General features: G+C 28.7%; 1 protein-coding gene across 1 annotated transcript; it reads right to left on the bottom strand.

Annotated features, from left to right (window-relative positions):
• Window positions 1–721: 721 nt before the first annotated feature.
• LOC126839917 (serine/threonine-protein kinase ATR) lies at window positions 722–15,716 on the bottom strand. The gene is made up of 36 exons (XM_050575368.1): window positions 15,319–15,716; window positions 14,808–14,978; window positions 13,636–13,973; window positions 13,368–13,575; window positions 13,167–13,294; window positions 12,588–12,694; window positions 12,061–12,509; window positions 11,235–11,979; window positions 10,766–11,168; window positions 10,581–10,697; window positions 10,381–10,506; window positions 9,240–9,487; window positions 8,934–9,155; window positions 8,651–8,822; window positions 8,206–8,332; window positions 7,372–7,502; window positions 7,151–7,302; window positions 6,911–7,071; window positions 6,530–6,838; window positions 6,323–6,462; window positions 6,133–6,249; window positions 5,345–5,487; window positions 4,739–5,014; window positions 4,244–4,522; window positions 3,956–4,178; window positions 3,702–3,886; window positions 3,429–3,634; window positions 3,174–3,346; window positions 2,643–2,947; window positions 2,309–2,432; window positions 2,127–2,234; window positions 1,883–2,021; window positions 1,650–1,764; window positions 1,418–1,571; window positions 1,081–1,323; window positions 722–1,021 (listed from the first exon to the last, which is right to left on the bottom strand). The coding sequence occupies exons 1-36, from the start codon at window positions 15,542–15,544 to the stop codon at window positions 848–850; spliced, it is 7,644 nt and encodes a 2,547-aa protein (XP_050431325.1). The 5' UTR covers window positions 15,545–15,716; the 3' UTR covers window positions 722–847.
• Window positions 15,717–15,842: the final 126 nt, after the last annotated feature.

Below are 15,842 nucleotides of genomic sequence, written 5' to 3' on the forward strand. Positions count from 1 at the left end.
TGAAAATGTTTTCATTATATTGTTAATTACGATAAATGAGTAACTATAAATTATTACAAACAGACGATCAACCCTAAAGGCTAAGCTTATTCACTTTAATAAATATACATTATTACGCACAATATTTTCATTAACTACAACAAATTATAATACTTTTTTGTATTGTCTTTGTTTTTCGATATTTGTATTTCTATCATTAACAGATTCGAATCGAAGCATTTTATGACGTTCAGTTGTAATAATTCATATAGACCTGTAAGTTGTAACATCCCCCACTATGCCCCGACCGCAATGTACTTGCTGTTTTAAAAAAAGCCAATGGTATAATTTTAAAAAATGAATATACCTCTTTAGCTATCGCATCGAAGCTAAAAACACATTTTTAACAATTTTTTTCTTTTAAGTAAATATTTTGAAAATCGCATTTGCAATTTTCTCTTTAAATTTGTCCTCTTTCTACTCAATTGTAGATAGTTTTGTTCAAATCCCATAATGGAGAAAGTAAAATACTTTTTATACATATTCATGTTTTGACGGTAGTTAATCGGGGGTATAACTTCCTGTTAAGATTAGTAAAGCTACCCAAGTTATTGAACACTTTATAATTTATCTTTTGTGCCAGACACAAAAGTCTATAAAACACACTAGTTAAAACACATCAAGCGACTGATGTAGTTTAAGAAATAAACTGTAGAATAGACACTAGGAATTATAAATTACATTTATAACTAGAATATACCTTTTTATTATTGTATAAAAACAAAGTATAAAAATAAAAAAATAATATAAACCAAATATAACTTACAAAACTTAACTGTTTATAGTAATATTACCAATACAGTAATCACTATAGGAAAGCACTCCATCCAATGTACATTTGACATAAATTATCAACAGAAGTAGCCTCTTCGATAAGCTTACGCGTCTGACCAGCCACTGAAAGTGCCATTGACGAATTTTTCAAATTGGCTCTTACATAACCTTGGAGTCTTAATTCAATATTGTTTAAATGTTCTTTGGCCTAAAATCAATTAGCTGTTTACCACTGAAATAACCGTAAACCGAATATTTTGAATTTACTTGATCATTTGTCATTTCGGAATTTTCGTCAGCTTTAGTATTCTGACCGGTCCACATTACTAACGGATCATATAAGAACGGTTTGAGTACACTAACCAGCTGCTCGGTATGAGACCGCATTACACGGTTTGTTATTTCACAAGCACTCGACAACATTCCTTCCAGACCGCCAGTTCCCATTGCGTCCACCATATTGTGCGTCAGACGAAACGGTACACGTTCAGGCCACTCAAATTTTTCTCCCTACGATCAGAAAAAAATTGTAAATATGCAAATGTTTTGCACCCTATTGGTTTTGTATTGGTTTTTTTTTCTTAAATTAAACAAAAATTAATACCCGATTAAACAAACAATTGAAATCAACGTGAACCACTCCACCATTTGTAGAATCTAATAGAATATTTTCCCCGTGACGATCACCGAGTCCCAGTATGTAACCGACTATAGACATAACTGCAGTCGTTCTAGTGAATTCGTTTCTAGCCACATACCTACGACAACGATAGTATCATGAAAATTGAATATCATAAACTATACAAGATGTATCAATCAAAATAGTTTGAACTCACCATTCTCCGGGACTGGGAAACTCTTTAAGATACCAATTTCTAAACACGGGTGGATGATTTGGTAAAGCTTTATTTAAGAATATTGATCGTTTTTTATCCAAAGGATCCTTGATATCTAAAATGAGAGCGCTTACAGTAAATTGATATTTAATTACAAACAAAATTAACAATTTATTATTATGTAACTGTAATTTATTATATTTGGTTTAAGTGTCAAAATTAAAAATTCTTACTGCTAATCAACCCTTGGTAAGTTGATTTTGATATTTTTATTCCAACTGCTTCGTAATTGTTTAAAATCACACTTCGCATCGTAACCACGTTCTGAACCAATTCGATTAAACCACAATCAAGAATCATCGGTACCACACTCTATAAATTATTTGTGTTTTAACAATACAACATTATAACGACACAAAAATAAGCATTAGACACATCAAGTGATTTGGAAAATAAAAATAAACCAAGATTACATACGTAAGTCTTAATGTAAAGATTTCGATCTCTGGCTTCTGGATCGCGCTTTAAATACATATTAACAATGGTATTGAATTCCATTAGTCTCGAATCAATTCGTATGTCATCCTAGAAGTTATTTAACTTATTTCACTTAGTTTACTCTTAAGCAAATTATTATTTAAGTTATCGCTAAATATTACTTTGGGTTTACACATCATTGGGTATTCGTTGCCGTCCGAACCTTGTATGATAATACGTTTTGGTTTCTGTAGTGAACTGTATATATACACTTCGTCTTTAATTCCATTGATATAAACTAGATCTCTGTAAAAATATACATATGAATTATATAACACAAAAAAAGCAATGATTTAAGTTAATGAAAAATCCTTGACAATTTTAGTGCGAAAAAAATGTACAATACAAAATTATTAAATGTACCAAAATAAAAAAAATTGATCTCTATTTAAATAATTATATTAAATTATAAATTAAAGAAAATGTGATTGCTTCTACAAAAAATATTATACGTACTCTGGAAATGGGTTATGTTTGGCATTACAATTGGCCTTTATACGTGGCAACACCAAAGTACGAAACTTTTGAGCTGGTACCATTATATTGCTAAAGTAACCATTAGTCAACAACCGCGGTAAATTTTTCGCTATTTTTTGTAATGAAAAGTTGACACCGACTGGAACGTTTTGAGGGCTTGAATTGCATAATTCTGATAAATTTTCAAATAGTTCTTGAAAATTCAAAAGCAATTTTTTCACTTTGTTTAATTGAGGATTTTTCAATATGGCGTTAAATCTCGATACTCTTACATTAAATGGCGACTGTAACATATAATTTATATATTAATGTCAAAAACAATTAATTATACTATGTTCATGGCGAAAGTGTATTAGTTGAACAACTGAAAATTGTTTATCTACTCTTAAATACTATTCTCAGATACTTTGATCAGTAATCGATCTACATCCATACTTGTAATAGGCTACTTTTTTTCTTAATTTTCAATTTGATTATAGAAAAGAAAATTAGTCAAATAATTTTTCTTACTTTATGCAATGTCATGAGCATCCATAATGAATGATTAGGATAGTCAAGTATACATTTGACAATTATATCAGTTAATGTCTTAAAACATTCATCCATTGGGTGGCATATTCTCGATGTAATTTGAGAAAATGCAGTTAGAAACATAAACGTTGGCAGTCGCATGACAAATCCTTCTGTAAAAATCAATCAATACATTTATTTAATAATACAATAATTAATATAATACAATAAGACTCATCTCAAAGTCGAACTTACCAATAAGTTTTATCATTTTTGTAAATGCTCTTTTTCGCTCGATTAAATACAATGATGTTTTGTTATTTTTCTTTTTTATATCTCTATTGAGATCGCTACCAAAGTCCAACCAAATGCTCAATAATTTTGGCATAGACTGATAGATATACTCACAGCCATATTGCAACGACATCCCATAACAATTTACAACGTTAATAATCAGAGTTCTGAAGAAGAAAAAAAGTGTTTTAATTGTATCCATTCTCATTTTTGACATAGGTAAATATTTCTTACAATCCTTTTGTATAATATGTTTGGGGTGCCATAGTATTTAGTAGACGGTCTTGGTAGTGAGCAAAACGTACAAGACTTTTTTCCCACATCTCAAACATTTTGTACGCACTTTCGATATTTACTAAATTTGTTTCCATATCAACATTAGCTGTTTTGTCATTGTACTTAGACAATAACAGTAAGGCCTAAAGTTTGATTTTAAAATTACATAATTTTTCAAACATTAGTTGTAAGATGTACTAGCAAATACATACAGACGCACACGTTTTTCTTTCTTCTACTTTTTCGTCACAAGGTATCATATTGACTGTCGCCAAATTAGGAAACAACGCATTAACACCTTTTTTCAAAGTAGAAATGGCTTGACCTTGATCAGATTTTTTCCATAACAACTTGGCTTTTTCTAAAAACAACCCAGTTGGCTTGTATTTTTCGGCAGCCAAAATGTTAGAATACGCTTGTTGAAAATTCAACGACCTTAATTGAAATAAATTGCATTACACACAATATTGGCTAACAAAATAAATCTACACTGAACATACTTTCTCGCAACCTTTATACTCTTCAACCAGCTGATACCAATTTGATGGTTAATGATAGGCTTTAGTTCATCAGAGACCAATTTCTGGGCGGCAGTCAATACGACTCGTCGCATACACAGAACTTGTTGCAAGACATACGCCTGAGGTTGTAAACACTGCAGTCTTTCATCCATTTCATACGTGATTAGTTCTTTTAATTTATCCATAGCGTTGTTATCTCCATTGGTAATGTGTAATATAGTGTTAAATATTTGTTCCATTTCGTTTAGGATATGTAACCTGAAAATAATAATTAAGTATGTTAAGAATTATAGTTTAAATTTTTATTAGGACATCTCACTTAGCTCGACGTAATTTAATAAAAATAATCTGATGTTCTTTTAATAATAAAACAAAATGATTAAAAAAATGACATATAGTTTTGTGGACAATAAATAAAAAATAACAACTCAAGTCAGTTTAAAATGTTCTATGTTAAAAATTAAAAATACATACTTAACGATAAACGGATATGCTTCCTTGTAACCAGCCGATCCGACCATAGTTTTATACAATGACTCCATAACAATATTTGTAATAGACAAAATTTCTTTTTGTACGCCAGTTTGATCTTTGTGTAAGAAAAATACCAAGGCTTGACCAATGCATGCTCCCCAGCTCTCAATGGCACTCGGTGGTTTTAAAACAAGAACGTCTTCCAACTCATCAAACTTCATAAGACTCCAAATTGCCTCAGCTTTTTCCCCGAACAATGCATTTTTGTAATCAGAACTAAGAATGATTTTAGTAATAACTTTTAAAAACAAGTAATGATATTTTGTGAGCAGAAAGTCTTTATCAAATAAGAAAATTTTCGTTCATATTAATTTTTTTGATTTTTGACAGTTTTTAGAGATGACATAAAAGGTGTACGGATGAATATTTTTTTCAAAATTACAAGGGGAACAACTTTTAGTATTAATTTCCGATATTTTTTTGGTAAAATTATCAATGTCTACATAAATGGCCCAACATAACAACAATAGATTTCAGTTCTCTTATAATTAAGACTCTCTATTAATTAAAAGCACGTGTTTTAAATTACAAGACAAGTTTCATTACTTGACATTCGTTAAACCTTCTGCTATTTTTAATGCTGTAAATGGTTGGTCTATTCCCAAATAGCATTTCACCATACCTTTATGATATTCTAAACTTGGGTCTGAAGACATCTGAGCAAATTTTTCATAACAAGCTGCAGCATCCTGAACAAATATTCAAACAACTATTAAACTACAAATTTTTTTAATTTTTTTAAATTATTATTTATTACTAGTTGTTCTTCAAAAGATAATGATTCCAATCATTTTTTAAATCTATTAACACGTTAACCGCTATGGGTAGTGCCGGCGATCCTAGTTCAGTTATTTTTCTTATTCAGTTATTTATCTTGGCAGTTAAAGTGTTAATTGAAATAAGCGATTCTTATATAGCTGCCCACAATCTCTATCCACTAACTTATCAGTACAGGAATAGAAAGTCTACTAAACAGTTAGCATGGTATTTTTTAAAAACTATTCAGCTTAACCGCAGAATCATGTGTAAAAAAACCCCACTAGTAATTGCTGAGCCGAATTATGTTGACATAACATTTCACGACAAGCTACGATCAACTTATACCCCTTCTCATATCAAATCCTAGTTGCTAAATTATTATATAAGTATAAATTAATTGAACTTCATCAGTAAATGAAAAATTTTAAACGGTTATAAAAATTTGTTAAAAACTAAACAAATTAATTAATTGTTTTGATTGTAAATAAAAAATATTAAAACTGGCAAGAATAATAAACCGTTTACAAAATTGTATAGTATAATAATGTCAATACTAAAATCAAATAAATTCTCACTTGCAGCTGTCCATTAACTTCGTGTAAAAGTATCATTTCTTCCGGCGACGGGTCATTATAATGTACGGCAATGATACCTTTCAAACTATCCGCATCATTCAGTTTGGAATATATTCTCTGAAATATAATATTTGTATAATTGTCATTGACTAAAAATAATTTAAGACAATTATTTGTATTTTGTTCTTACGGAAAGTGAAGGTAAATGATCTTGAAGTTTATTTTTATTTTCATTTATATAATCTTCAAGGTACATAAGAGCTCTTGGGTACTCATCGTATTCTAAAGATTTTTCAGCCAATTTTAGCTTACAAAAACGAGATAAAAAATCTAAAACATTAAACATGTGAATACCAAATTACTATTATATAATATTATTAATTATTTTTAGCATTACTTGAAACTGGTTTATGAATTTCGTTTTTCGAAGCTTTTTGTTCTCGGGTCCATTTAAACAAAAAATCAAACAATGTAAAAGCTGTTTTCACATACACCACACGTGTAGTGGTTTCATTTTGTTGTTCGACAGTTTCAGCACTTTCATATTCTAACGCAATTTGTCGACCGCTTAACTGGGTGTTGCCTGGTACCGATTGGTTTTTATTATTGCTCGATGTTACATCTTCTAAATCATTATTGATTACGGCTAATAATTCCTCGTAAATTAAGTTACCATCACTATCGTTTGCACTTTGTATAGCATAAACTACAAAATTTGTAAGTTTTTAAACACACATAAATACAAAATTATATTTAAAAGTATACAAATGAAACGTACGAAGGATATAAGGTAAAAACAAAAGCATTGCTTCATTATCAGATCTTATACTTGATTTACAGTATATGAATGTTTGCTGAGCATTTGAATCGGTTATCAAAGGCACAAGACGATTTACCCAATTATATGCCCAAATGTTCAAGGTGACACTTTTTGTAGAACTAGTAAAAATACAAAAATTGTTCAAATTATTATCATTAATATTATTATAAATTACATTAATGCGGTTTAATATATTACCCGAATATAGGATGAGGTATTCCACTTTGTTGTTGTTCTGATTCGAGAGTGTACCTGGACGAAGACAAGGGATCTATGACTTCGTGCAATGTACTGGGAATTGCCGACCAGATCACAGCATTTTTCTGTACGTTGTAAGCTTGTAAAATTTGCTATAACACTCATTTGATTACTTTCTATGAATTTAATAAATATTTGTTATTATTATTATTATTAATTACTTGTATAGCAACTGCAAAAGAATCCATGTGTCTTGAATTTCTGGCCGATTGCAAACCTTGTCCTAGAACTGTTAACGCTCGAATTGCAAATAAATTGCTTTTTATATCTAGCGGACATTTTTTTTCTTGACCTTAAATTTAAAAAAAAATACTATAATTAAGTATAAATAGTAGAAGTTTATGGGGTTTACAGTGCGGTCTGGAGATAGCAGTGTCGGGTAAGTCACGTGTCTAAGAATTATTATAACTGAATGTACTAACAACACATTCAAATAAACCCTGTGATGCTAAACCGTAGATAGGTAAAATCTATTAGATATAAATATAATATGTTCTTTATTTTTTTACTGTAATGAATGTATTTTATTAACTTTATGCATTGCGAAATTTATAATATTCCAAATATACTAACATAAATATTTTAAAACAAATATTACAAAACTACTTTAATTTTCAAGGGGGATGAATTTCAACTCCTAAATTCATACCGAAAGGGTTTCCAGCCCTTTCGAGGCAAACGTATAATATTTTCTTTGTTTATGGGTAGTAAGATAAAAAACATGCATAATTTGTATCTATTTTAGTCTCATAATAAGCACTTTTTAGGTACAATGTCTTATCTATATTATAGATTCGCTACTTGCAAAAATAGGTCCAGTAGTTAAAATCTTATCCTTGGCTTACACATTACTGGGATTACAAAACACGAAAAATAAAAATAAATATACTTCTTCTTAGCTCCGCACTGAAGTCATAATAATAATCTGTCATACATTTATGTTTTAATAATTTTCGACCAACTAAACTATAAATAGGTAATGATTATCATTGTACCTTTTTTAATGATATTATTCGGTAAATAACTTGGATCGAGAGCTCCGATTTTTCCTAAACATTCACTGCTAGCAAGTCTCACTCGTTTGTCTTGATGTCTTAAATTCTCAGTCAGGACTTCCAATAACTGTTAAATTACAAATACATTAATTGAATAGCGTTATACAAAAAGCAACAATCCCTCAAAATAAAATAATAGTTTGTTGAAGCCGTACAGAAAATTACTTTTAACTAACTACTGAATTTTATAATAAAAACAATCAAGTAGTATTGAGCTATATTTGTGTTTTTTAAAATCGCCCGAATAGTTTTTTTTTTTTTTGTATAGTAAACTTAAAAAAAATAATTTAGAAAGGTTGCTTTTTGCACAACAAAATTCATTTAATAATGTTATTAGTGCAATTTTTTATTTTACTAAACATTTACTTTATTTGTAACTACTCGCCTTAATAACTACTGAATTGACATTTTCACTGGATAAAATTAATTTTGTGACTTCCGACTGTTGAGCTGAAAGTTCATTGTGAAGTCTTCTTAAACCGTGCAATTTTACTTCTAATGTTTTATGTGTGACAATATCCAATAACCACATTAATAGTTTATGCAGTGGCTGTTTACTGAAATTGAATACAAAATAATTATTAAACTATATTTCATATAAACTTACGTTATGATACATGGCTTTTTTTTAGATTAATATAATATTAAATTAAGGCCAACTAACTTACAACATAGATTTGGCGTACTGTTGAACAATATCGTACACTACAGGGTTAGCTGGATGTGGTTCTAAAAAGTACAGCTCTGCTATATGTTGTTTAAGATGTGATTGATTTTCTTTAATCATAAAGTAAAACATATTGGCTACTTTATTTGGATAGATATCGAGTAACGGCATAATGGATACAAATATAGTGCTTAACATTGGTCCTAACGCTTCCATGTGAACACTAAAAATTATAATTAAATATTCAAAATTAATTTTGAGTCAATGTATAAAATAAATAAACAATTTTAGACAAAACTAGTTTTACCAATGAATAAATGAGTCCCAAGCCTTCAATCCTAAAAACACAAATGTACTACTTTTCAAAGAAATGGCTGTGCGCAACATGGCCAGAATTTTAAACCTAGCAGGTGTAACGTAACGACTACCCATCAACTTGAAAATATCGCCTAGAGAGAGTAAAATGTTTTCTTTGATTGAATCAGGCGAATTTTTTATTAATCTTGATTCTAAGACCATTAAGAGACCTAGAAATCTTGGAGAAAGAAATTCCGCCTGCAAAAAAAAAAAATAATAATATTAAAATGTGAATTGTATTATTATAAGTTTTAATTCAGAGAAGGTTGTAAATTGTAAAAAAGATTTTACAATGATGTGCTTTTATAAATCAATTATTTTTTTTATTATTCTTGTGTCTCGACCCATAATATTTTTTATACTGCAAGAATAATTTCTTTATGAATCAAGACAATATGTTCAAAAATAAAAATAAGTCATTCTTCCCCTCTCTAAAATAAGAAAATCACCCTAAAATGTACATAGTTTTCATCTTATAAATAAGGTATGGTATAAGTTTGGAATATAGTCGAATAACTTTCAAACTTGGGGATTTTTTTATACACAAAAGAACCGATAAATAGTGAAAAACCAAGGAAATAACATCAACCCAATTTCCCTGGAAACGGTAGAATTTTTTTTTTTCGGTTTTTTAGGGAAAGTTTTTGAACATAAGCAAAAAAAAACATATTTACAAAAATCTGTAGCGACATTTATGTTATTGAGTTAATCTAAAATACAAAATTAGACAATAATAAAATAACACTTTGTTAATTATAAAATAATTTTTTAATATTTTTTACCATCCACAGTTTTGCCTCGAAGCATTTATTTAAAAGATATTTATCACTTTCAGGTATAATAATTCCCAATTAGTCCTGACCCCACATTGCTCCAACCCCACTGGGCCAGCTTTTACTTAAGCAAAAATTGTATGTATTAATAGTTCATTGTTAGAGATATTACTTATCAGAGTAAAAACCAACTGTACTAATTTTTATAATAGCCATCACATACCTAGTACTATTTTGTAATATTTCTACTTCTACTTTCTTTAATCTCAATACTTTTTTTTAAAGAGGTTTATGGAGTATTAAACATTATGAACTTACAAAATTGAATACAGAGGCATTATTTTTTTCCGTGTACAAAACATCATAAACTTGTATCATTTTTATAGCTTCTTTGGCCTGTTCGTTTTTTGAGTGTAGATATGTCAGTATTTCGGCAATTATCGGCTACAAAAGATATAGTAAATATTAATTATCTTTATTTAAAATTTGAATATTAAATACAATGAAGTATGTTTTACTGTATACGACAGTCGAATTAAATGTTTCAACGGAGTATTAGTTATTTCTTCTATCAGTTGACAACCTTGTTTCCAAATATTTTTTTCTTCAGATAAAAGTAGATGTGAAAAACAATACTAACAAAATAACATATCAATTACATTAAAATCATTAAATATGGATGTATGACGACGTACGAGCCTACCTTGAATGATTCTTTGAGTAATGTGCATTCTTCTTTCTGTGCTAAAGACGCGATTTCGCTTAATATTTTCCGTGTTGTAGGTTTCTTTATGCACCATGGAAATATATATTTAACCATTTGCTTAACTGCATACAAGTCTCGATGTGTAAAACCCAATTTTATGTAAGTTTTCTTAACATCAATATTGGGATAATACGTCTCATAACATGCAACCAAGTTGTTAGCTATGTACTGCATCAAGTTGTTTTCATAACGATCAAAGATGACCAAAAATTTAGTATTGTGAGCCGCAGCTATTTCCGTCATATAAAATTTTGCAATACTTCCGTGCGAAGAATTTGGATGTATTAAGTACAAAAACATAAGTTGTATTGAAGGAAGAATGGTCATTTCTATTGGCACACTAAAAACAAGTATAAATATTAATTTAAATTAAAACTTAGGTTGAAAATTGTTTTTTTTAATTCACCATCCAATGTTGAATATTGTCTCTATGCAAGAATATTGTAACTCGTTATTTCCCACTGTAAGACTGTCGTTTGCTGTCGTGCAGAGAATGTTTAAAGTGTGTATAAAAAGTGAATCGTCTATTTGTAAATCACCAGTCGGATCTTTTTCAAAAATTACATAATTTAACACTTTAGAACACTGAATTCGTACACTTTCGTTTTTATCTTGGATTAGAGTTAGCATTTGACTTTTAAAGTTGTTGTCTGGTTGAAAATGATTGATTATTTTCGGCATCATTTTAATAACTTCACATCTGATATGCATAGTTGAATTATTGACAAGCGAGAGAAGCACGACATTCCAAAATTCATTCAATTTATTGGCATAAATCTTGCTATGTGGAGATATTTCTTGTTCTGAACTGAATTTATTGTTATCACAGTCAATACAAAATAACTCTTCACGACAAGTAACTTTGTTCTTGAGCAAAACAGTTTTACCATACATAGCACACAATAAAATTCTTAGATTCTGCACAAAACAAACAATAGTACTATCGTCAAACTGTTTGATAACGTCAAATAAAGCAGAGACGTTGTGATTGTTTTTTCTATGAAACAAAAAAGGCAAGTTACGTAAAGAAGTTTTGCATAAATCTGTTTTACTGAATGACGCAAAAATTATTTTTTCTCGTACATCGAAGCAAATGTTCTCATTAGTTTGGCTGATATACATCAAACAACATTGCATTATTTTTGTATTTTCTAAAAATTATTTTCAAATATATTAACATACACCTTTTTACTATATTCTATAGGAAACATACATAAAATAAAAATACTTACTAAGCATGACAGAATATTTAATAGACATTGTGTTTAAATGTTTGTAAAATGACAGTGTCTTAACTATACTGTTGGAAGTACTTGCCCATGGTAATGTAAGAACTGCTATCAATGTTTTAACATTGTTTGGTGGAAAGGAAATACATTCTTTCAAACATATTAAGCTTCCACACGAAGTTATCAATGTTTCCAGTGTGTGGTAATTTACATGATTTACAACGTAAACCAATATTTTTTCTAGTAATTTATCAATATTAATATTTTGGAATAGTTGGTAAGTTTCCCAACTCAATTTTGTATCTAAACAACGAGCAAGCCGAAGAATTGCATTGATAATTTGGTATTCATCTAGTGTGAGTTTTTCAGTTGTTGACTTGATAATTTTAGATAATTTTTCCCAGAGTTGATGCCAAATCGAACTTTGCATTAATAAATTATTATCTTCTTTTCTAAAATTAATTACATTAAATGAATAATGAAGTAAGAATATTTTTTAATGAATCACGTGTTAGTAATATTCTACTCACGTGTTAGTTTCGAAGAAATCGTTTTCGCCATTTGGTTCTTTATTAATTTTTTCTTTACTTTGTAATATTTCTTGTAAAATAAAAAACTCCAGTAGTTCCACAGTTCCCTAAAGAAATATCCAAAATTAAATAAGTAGTGTAGTTTTTTTAAATATTAGCAGATATCATGGTGATACATAGTGTGGGTCATTTATAACTTCGGTATTTGATGATGCGAACAATGTTTTGAGACAAAATATTTCTAAGTTAATAATACTATTTTAAATGTAATCTATTTCATAAATTGACAAAAAATGTTTCCTGTTAATTTATATTAAAATTTATGTTAAAATTGCAATCCCTTTATAAAAACCATTACACTTTATAATAGTGGCTTTAACTTAAATGCTTATGAAAAATATCAGCAAATAATTCATTTGAAATTTGATTATTGAAAATTTATCAAACTATGTGTGGCCCAAATAAAATGTAACCATATTTAATAAAACTGGTATTAACTTCGATTGTCACACACATATAAATGTAAAAAACTGTTAAGCTTCAAATTATCAAATCTAAAAAATGTAATAACATACTTACAGTTAAATTCAATAAATCTATCAACCGATTTATAGGTAGTTTTTCTAAAACAACAGTAGAGTAAATCATTTGGTCTTCTAGGATTGATTTTATAATATTGCACATTGATTCAGAAAGTTGATTAGAAACTAAATATATAATAATACAATTATAAATTAATCTATGAAATTAAAAAACAATTATTAACTTATAGTTGAATACCTTTAATTTTTTCAGATAATAACAGCTTTGAAACTATTTTTATTATTTCCATATTAATTGGAAAACCACAAATTGGTCCTGATTTACGTATAGTCTCGAAAATATTGCTTATAATATTTTGTAGACCATTGAATTCTTCTGAAGCATAACAATCATTACAAACAATACTGATTGTGTTTAGTAAAAGTTCATAAACATCATCTAACATCTGAAAACAAGATATATTTTATTGAATTGCAATATAAACATAACAATTAATACAACATACTTGAAAAAATCTTCTATGCGATGTAGAAGCTAACATGTGTAAAATTAACTCAAGACCGGTGGATTTGATTGGAACCGCGCGAGTGTTATTTATGGCTAATGTTATTGAATTCCAAAACTGAATTGTAATGTTTTTACTTAAGTAATTTATTGAAAATACTTTTGTATTAAACAACTTCAACAGTTGAAGTAACAAATTTAAATAACTATTATAGTCATTAATGGAGATATTGATTGAAGTAAAATTAATTGAACACACTTGAGTACAAAAATACTCATCAGGTTCACACCACGTGATAACAATTGGCCATTTCTTATAGGGAAGATTTTTTGACATTTCTAAAAAATAAATATAAAAAACATAAATACTATGGTGATCAAAAGTGATAATCTAAAACAACGCTCTAGACTATCTTTTACAAATTAGTTTGCCAAGCCGCTCTCAATTGAGACCACTCTCACCCAAGCATTTTGACCACTAGGTCAATTTATACAATGGCGAAGCTAATAAACTCAAGACAATATTGTCTTAGGAGAAATTTAAAAAAACCAATGCAATTGGAAAGAGAAAAAACAATTTTGTTTTATTTAATTAAGGGTATTGAAAGCGGTTGGTTTTTTGCATGTTTTATACCTAAAAGCCTGATCAAATTACACCTACTTAATGGTTGATGGTTCGATTTCAATAATTTAGTATTCACATGGTTAGTTTTTTTAAGTAAACGAAACAGTTATTTAAAAAATTTATTTTTACACTAACCTGTGCTTCTCCACAGGTTAGTGTCAATGAGCTTAAATATTTTTACAGAACTAAAATCCGATCATTCTAAGTAAGCGTAATTTTGTCAGGCTTTTAAGTCTAAATTGGTTTTTTTTAAGAACAAAATGGTTTTTACTCATAGAAAATATTGTATACATTAAAAATTATACCCTGAAGCTTATACAAATTATCTTGAAAATAAAATAACATTGTGGAAATATGATATGATCCCCTTAAAAACCGCTCGCTTTCAATCCCCTTAAAATAACAAATATTTGTATACTAATTTTAAGTAGGATTTCTTTATTGTCTCCCTAAATATAAGGCTAAGGCCTTGCCACAGCTTTTGTGTGTCATTAGGTGTTTATAAAATAATTTGATAGATAGATAAAACAATAAGAAAATGTTATTACTTGTTATAAAATTAGCATATGCACTAATAGCACATTCATATATGTACGTATTTTGGCATGAAAGAACTTCTAATAAACATGTTTGGCTGTGAATTGAATTGTTATGCAACGGTGTAAAACTTTCGAGGCTGATGATTTTTACAAGTTGGCCAATTATCCAAATAGTAAATTCTAAAACATAATTATTTAATTATTTAAAATAACTTCTTATAACACACACAAAACATTTTTAATACATATAAACAAGATATCAATAGTGAAGACCGTGGCATAAGTATCATTTTTCAGTCTTTGGATAATAAAAATAATATTTATCTAATAATATTGAACAATTGTTTTTCGGTTAGGACCAAACCGAACTTTAATTTGTTAAATTAACCTAAAATTTTAAGGTGACAGTTTTTTTTTCTATCACTCTAAACAATCAAATTTGAATTTAGTATATATGCCAACTAGCCTTTAAACCATCGATACTGCACCAATGTATCTAAGGTAACCTTATAAGTATTACCTTTATAATAATCAACACTTATTGTATTTCCTTTGACGCCGATAAAAGGACTAAATACTCCTTCCTGTTCGCCCATTTTACTAAGCACTTCACTCATAATGTTTGCGTGCTCGTCTAATGAATCTGCTTCTTCGTCCATGATAAATGTGAACATACTTTTAAATTTTCTCCATAAATCAAAAGGTAACTTTTGGTCCGATACCGAATCAACTTCCATTTCCTCCATACCGAATTTACATAAATTTCAAAGAATGATGTTAAGCCTAAATATGAAATAGAACTTCTTGGTATTTATAATAGTCCAAGAGGATCATTGTTCAATAAAAAAAAATCTTTCAATACGGGATAACTACTTAAAAAAAACCGGGTTCAACAAAAAAAACTAAGCCTAGGTAAAATGGCACAAGTGACAAAAAAACACCAAAATTCAATGAAACAAAATTTTATCAGTGAAACCGGAAAATCTGTAGTTTTCAACTATTGTTGTGATAAATAATTGTTTGGTGATATGATATTCCCGCCAA

The sequence above is a fragment of the Adelges cooleyi genome, unplaced genomic scaffold, assembly GCF_023614345.1.
Source record: "Adelges cooleyi isolate 19-005CV unplaced genomic scaffold, UGA_ACOO_1.1 ACOO_flye_CR_arks_rails_tigmint_CR_PRNA_31, whole genome shotgun sequence".
NCBI lineage: Eukaryota > Metazoa > Arthropoda > Insecta > Hemiptera > Adelgidae > Adelges > Adelges cooleyi.